The sequence below is a fragment of the Austrofundulus limnaeus genome, unplaced genomic scaffold (assembly GCF_001266775.1).
Source record: "Austrofundulus limnaeus strain Quisiro unplaced genomic scaffold, Austrofundulus_limnaeus-1.0 Scaffold10, whole genome shotgun sequence".
Taxonomy (NCBI): domain Eukaryota; kingdom Metazoa; phylum Chordata; class Actinopteri; order Cyprinodontiformes; family Rivulidae; genus Austrofundulus; species Austrofundulus limnaeus.
In genome coordinates this window covers 2,887,706-2,894,360 of record NW_013952412.1, presented here as the reverse complement: position 1 = coordinate 2,894,360, position 6,655 = coordinate 2,887,706, and the positions used below count along the sequence as shown (strand labels likewise).

General features: G+C 34.6%; 1 protein-coding gene across 1 annotated transcript in view; it reads left to right on the top strand.

Annotated features, from left to right (window-relative positions):
- The window catches only part of hnrnph3 (heterogeneous nuclear ribonucleoprotein H3 (2H9)), a 7,322-nt gene extending 1,285 nt beyond the window's left edge, over positions 1–6,037 (top strand). Inside the window, exons 3-11 of the mRNA XM_014001846.1 lie at positions 332–487; positions 817–960; positions 2,068–2,206; positions 2,695–2,888; positions 3,140–3,232; positions 4,150–4,265; positions 4,636–4,771; positions 4,999–5,055; positions 5,163–6,037. Of these exons, the coding sequence (XP_013857300.1) occupies positions 332–487; positions 817–960; positions 2,068–2,206; positions 2,695–2,888; positions 3,140–3,232; positions 4,150–4,265; positions 4,636–4,771; positions 4,999–5,055; positions 5,163–5,230 (1,103 nt within the window). The 3' untranslated portion in view covers positions 5,231–6,037. The remainder of the gene's footprint in view (positions 1–331; positions 488–816; positions 961–2,067; positions 2,207–2,694; positions 2,889–3,139; positions 3,233–4,149; positions 4,266–4,635; positions 4,772–4,998; positions 5,056–5,162) is intronic.
- Positions 6,038–6,655: the final 618 nt, after the last annotated feature.

Genomic DNA, 6,655 nt, shown 5'->3' with positions numbered 1-6,655 from the left:
CTCTCTCTCTATTTTTTTGTTTACTCTAAAGTGTGCACAATATACATATCGTGTGTTTGAATAGAAGAAATGTCTGTCTTTTAAATTATTATTGTTTTATTTTTATTTTTCAAGCTTTTGCTGTTTCATTATTTTGCTCTGCAGATGTTCAAATACATTTTAAAGTTGGCTTTGGTACAATCCATTTAGCTGGATTGAGCTTACTCTAAAGCTGTTCCACCTGTTTTCCATACTTCCAAACATATTTCCATATTGTGGTTACAAGAGCATATAAAAGGTGGAAATATGCAAACCATACAAAATTAATGACATCATTTCTATTCACATGCAGATTGTGAAATCGTGGGAAATGTCGATGGTGTGTGTCTGACCTACTCTAAAGATGGCCGCTCCACTGGCGAGGCCTTTATTGAGCTAAAAACGTCAGAAGATTACAAGAACGCTCTTGCCAAGGATCGTAAATACATGGGACACAGATACGTAGAAGGTAAGCAACTTATGCTCTTTTAACAAAAGGATAATTGTCAATGTTGTGCTGAGATGTACTTTTTCTGTTAGGTTTTTTATTTATTTATTTAATTTTCCTCTCCAGTTTGTGATATTAATGATTTATAGTTTGTGTGGTAACTCTTCTGTTGCGTTACTCATAAGTTCACTACAGAGTTGGACTTTCATCTGGGTAAATGTTATGTTTAGTCAGTTTTTTTTTTTTTACAAGTTTGTGGACTGTGATTTTTTTTTTTTGCTTAAATTATCTTTTCAAATGACAGACGTATTATTTGTATCTGTTTGTGTTTATTTGTGTGTCTGAATCAGTGTTTAAGTCAAAGCATAGTGAAATGGACTGGGTGCTGAAACGTAGCGGTCCTCCTCCTCCTGACAGCTGCAATGGCTGCGTAGTGAAATTGAGAGGGCTGCCATTTGGCTGCAGCAAGGAGGAAATTCTCCAGTTCTTTTCAGGTACATAAAGACTAAAATGTGTTTTTTATTTTTTGGAGTTTTTATAATTAAAGTACGTTGCATGTTGATCTAAAGTATTTTTGCACACTCATTGGTCATCTAGAGTTGCAAGTTTTCATTATTGACATTAGAATCTAATCATCCAAATAAAATACTCACCTTGTTAAGAGTCATTATTTTTACTGCCAATATTTTGTCTTGTAAATTTAGTCTAAGAAAAACATGCTCAAAATTCATACTGAGAAAGCCAAGGAAGTAGTTTATATAAATCACATTAAATTAAAATCAAGTGGCCTGGATTGATTGAAGAGTATTCCTGTTATTTATGTTATTGTTGCATCTGAACATTACGTTTCTGTAAATGTATAATAGGTAATGTTTCCTAAATAGTGCCTTATTTAGAAATATATGTTTCAAAAAAAAGTTAAAATGCTGCAATCTGCACTTTGATCGGGGCTTTCCACCTTGCAAAACAAACTAACACGACCCATTACCCTACAACTAAACTGCAGTGTTTGTGCTAGAGTCGTAAATTAACATTTTGCAGCAAATTGATTAGTTATGTGTCTTGTGCTTCTAAAGCCACAAAGCTCATAGCTGCTTGTTAGAGGTCATTATTTTATGTTTTTATGTTAATCCATTAATTACTGGCCTGTTGGGCTTGTTTGKCAAAAGACAGGCAGTTCCAGAAAACTGATCTGGAGTCAGTATTATTAGTTTTATGGCAGAGAGCCTCAATCTCAATTAATTAAAAATAAAAGTTTTAAATGGGAATAAATTAACATTATTTTAAAAATGATTTTAACATAATTAAAATTTGCTGTAACTTTACATTATAACTTTATATTTTGAGGTAGAAAATGTGATAAAAAATACTGTAAGTTGTAAACTGATTCCTGGCCAGTTTTTGTTTTATTTTACTCCAGGAGACAAGCAATTGTAAACCCAGACTCCTGACATTCTCACACTTAATGAAGTTTTACCAAATACTACATTTGTTTAGTCATGACACAGTAATCCTGAAAGATCCACTGATGCAGTGGGTGTTCTACTCATTCCTACCAGTCTACCTACCGACCTATGTATTTATGTGTGCTTGGGTTGAAGGGTTGAGAATCGTGCCAAATGGGATAACTCTGCCAATGGACTACCAGGGGAGGAGCACAGGGGAAGCCTTCGTGCAGTTTGCCTCAAAGGAGATAGCAGAAAAGGCTCTGGGGAAACACAAGGAAAGAATAGGGCACAGGTGGGACAGATGGGAGAGGGACGGGCTGGACTGGGCTGGGTTTCTATTTGGGCTTTTGATGGGTGATCATATTAGAACAATTGTGAAATTAATGGGATGGGTTCTGCTTTCGTTGAACAATAATGGGTTGGTTGGGTTTAAAAATGTTGGTAATGCATTAGAAACATGGACATTTAATTGGGTGGGGAAATGGTGTCATTTTATGTTTAAACTGTTTTGTGTTAGTCAGGACAACTGAAGATATCGAATGTTTCTTTCACTGATGCTAAATGAATAGAACAAATTAACAAAGATCTCTTAGAAAGACTTGTTTCACTGCAGGTAGCAGTAAAGCCCAGCTAACAATGAGATGTGTTTTTAAGGTTTAGACATTCAGATATCTTGTCCCTGTGTCAGTCATTTGTTTCTGTAAGCAGTCATCAGCCATTTCTGCATCTTAATCCTCTCCTGTGCTCCCCTTTTTATCCCACGGACCTCTCGCGTTGCAGGTACATAGAAATCTTTAAGAGCAGTCACTGGGAGATCAAATTCCATCATGACGTTCCCCGGCGGGGAATGGGAGGCCAGAGACCAGGGCCCTATGACAGGCCTGTGATGTCCGGCCCAAAGAGTGGGCTTTATGGGCCTGGTCGCAGTGGGACTCTGATGGACAACATGAGGAGTGGAGGTGGTTATGGAGGAGGTACAATGATATTTAATTATATCACATGTATATAAATTTAATCCCATATAACAAATAAAACCACGAGTTTTTACCGTTTATATTTAAAAAAAAAACCTTCATTAATGAGTTTCCTGGCCAACAAAAAGTTTTGTGATAAATTGTCTAGTTGTCAATTTTTTGGTTCTGTAAATAATTAATGGTTTAAAAAAGGTTTTGGCTTTTATGTTTTTATTATGTTATAAAGTTCTCTGTTTCTTCTCTGTGTCCAGGCTACAGTAGCTTTGACAACTACAATGGTTTCAGCAACTATTGTTATGGCAACGGCATGTTTGATGACCGAGTGAGAGAGCGGGGAATGAGAGGTAAAGTTCAAACATTAATGTCCTCAAGAGTTAAAGCATTTCCCCATGTTTGTTTCATTAATTTACATTTCAAACACTTGTAAACATTTACAGTTGGAACAACAATTTTAAACTTAAAGTTTGAGCTTTTACCTGAAAAACTATTTTATATGTGAGGAGTTTGCATCTATAAAACCTATTTATATGCTTCTGAAGAAAGTTATACGAATTATAAACACATCAGATTGTCATCCAACTAAYGACATGTTTCTCATATTGCATGCTTTAAAAATTTAGTGATTTAGTAGAGCTTAGAACAGCATTTTATACTAAAGTCCTTCCACGTTGTATACAGAAGTGGTTCGAAATTAAAGAAATAAAGTATGAATTAAGAAAGAAAGATTTATTTAAATAAAATCAAAGGTTAGGACAAATATTAAAAATAATTGTACCTCTGTTAGATGGATTTGTGTTTGGAATAACTCTTGTGAAGTTAAAACTGTTTTTTACTAACTAAATTTAAAATAATGTATAAAAACTATTTGTTACAGAAATATATCAAGTTTTGATCTGCTGCTGCTGGAGTTTTGTTACAAATTTTGTCAGAATTTCATTGGAGATTTTCTTTAATAAAATTTTATAGGCAAGATGTTGATTTGATTTTGGTAATGTAATGAAAAAGGGAAGATATAAAAGCTTAGGCTTCTACCTACACTTTTTTCCATCTATACCTTGACTTTTTGGCATTGACAGGAATTTAAAGATTATGTTTTTTCTGTAATGTTCTGTTTTGTTTTCATTGTTTTGTGCTGTTTTGTAAAGGGAAAATTTATAAATGACCAAAACAATTAAATAAGAGACAATATTAACATATKAAATGTTTCATTCTAATTGTGCATTTTTTATTTTTTGATGATGATTGTGTTTCTTTCCATCAGGAATTGGAGGCCACGGTTATAGTGGACACTCAGAAAGTAGCTCAGGTTTTCACAGTGGTCATTTTGTGCACATGAGGGGTTTGCCTTTCCGTGCCACAGAAGGAGACATTGCTAAAGTAAGAAAACAAGTTTRATTTTAGAATTACTCCCAAAAGAAATTAATTATCCTTTCCAAGGGACCAGCAAGTTAAACTGTAATTTGTCTAAAAAAAATAAGGGTTAAAGTTTTGTAAAAAAAAAAAAAAAAACCTCTGGTAACTGTTTGATTCCAGCTGTCTAAAGATCTACTTATTTTCTTCATTGGGATTTTTGGAATCATTAGTGTTCAGTCAAGTAACATCAATGTTGACAGAGAGGTTTTACTTAACAGATCCTGTCAAAGATTGTGATCATGACAGAATCTGCAGCTTCATAAACAGGATGTATCCACTGGGTTGTTTATTATTCATATATTAATCCCAACTGTTTTTTTTTTTATTATTTCAGTTCTTTGCTCCTTTGCATCCACTGAGAATTCACATCGACGTGGCACCTAACGGCAGATCAACTGGGGAGGCCGATGTGGAGTTTCGCACCCATGAAGACGCTGTGGCAGCCATGTCTAAGGACAAGAATAACATGCGTACGCTCCTTTTTTTCCTCTTTGGATCTTTTTTTATGTCTTGTAATTTTGACCGTGCTGATGTTTAATTGATATAAAAAATTATAAGACAACTTTATTTCTGCATGCCTGGACAAAATACAATATTATCATTCAGCAAACATTATTAAATTATATCTGGTRCCAGTGAGTGCTGCAGCATTAAACAGAATTGTTCAGGATAAATGACGCTGATGTTTTGTCCACAGAGCATCGTTATATTGAGCTCTTCCTGAACTCAACTGCTGGTGGAGCATCTGAAATGAGTGAGTTCATTTTTCAAGCAATTAAATCAATCAAGCTAATCATAAATATTTGTTCTAGTTGTGAGAAACACCTAAAGTTTATTTTACAAGCTCTTGTATCATTTTAGGTCGTGGCAGCTACTACGATTCAGGAGCCAGAAGCTCACGAAGCAGCGGGCTACGAGGCATTTACTGATGATGTCACGTCACTTTTCTGATACATCCTGGCTTTTATTTGTATTTCTTAAGGCCACGTTTAATCAACAAGCATTTCCTTAAGGAGGAAAGCTGTGTGACACGTTTTTCGGTGCAGGACTGATGTACTTCACCTGACATACAGTTCTTRTCAGCTGTACTATTTTCCACATCATAACCAAACCAAATGAAGAAACAGCTTCTTACCCTTAAAACGTAGAAGCTTTTATGTTTTCTTATTAGTGACAATTGGATATGTTATTAAAACTTTTTTTTTTTTTAAACTAGTTGCATCTTGTAATGGAAATCAAACATTTCCAGTTTGGTTTTAGTGCTCTTAACAGACTCAGTTTTCAGAACCAAGCCTTCTTCATAGATTGAATTGCCGTGGCGTTTGTTAAATGTTTAAAGAAAAGTCAGAYGGCGCCACAGCATCGTCATGTGGAATGTGATCAAACATGGATGAGACGTGAAGAATGACTACAAACCTTTCTTTATTCAGGCTCTTCTTTCTAAAAAAAAGGCCTGTTTTGTTTATTCAAGTTGAACTTTTTCTTTGTAAGACCATCTGGACACGGAAAGAAAAATTTATATCCAGTTTCAGATCAGTTTTCCTGGTTTGAATTCTTTCATAAACGGTGCGGTGTGCTTTTTATAAATGTTTTCACAGTTCTTTACAGAAGACTTGAGTTGAATATTGTGTTCCACTCTTAATGAGAGGAAGTGAAACAAAATCTCTATATTTGAGCTGTAACATAGCCTATGAAGCTGTTGTACATTTGCTTAATAAATTTTTTATGTAAATGTCTGTTTCTGACTTTGACCTCATGTGAAAATAAATTGCTCCAAGCCAAAAAAAAAAAAAGGAACCAAAGCGTCAGTGTTGGGTCACTTCAGAATCAATAAAAACTAGTCAGGATAACTTTTTCTGGCAATAAATTTAATAGTGGGACATGACTCTGACCTTTATTAACAGTATATACAATCTACTGTATCAACACTGTACAAGTCTTTAAAATAAAAAAGGTTTACAAAGTTAACACTGCACAAGAAAGAAAAATCTGGGTGCAGTTAAGAAATGTCCACTTGAAGTACTATCAAATAAAAGCTACATGGAAATAAATATTTCCAAATTGTAAACAGTTTATAACCGTGTGCTGCACCTGCAACCCATAATTCAAACTTACAACAAACAGGAAGTGTAGAGTTTCATACTTTGAATGAAGCAGCCTCTGATTTAACTAACTTCAAGTTTAAGACAGCTCAGGTAAACTACCTGAAATAATAATAATGTGCACAAATTTAAAACAGGRTTGGCAAGTGTTTCAGTGGTTCTTTATCAGAAACCTGCAGACTGAATGTTTCTAGATCTTTCTACAGCTTTCACTGCAGCAATTATAACTCCATGAAATGTTTAGGGTGCGCA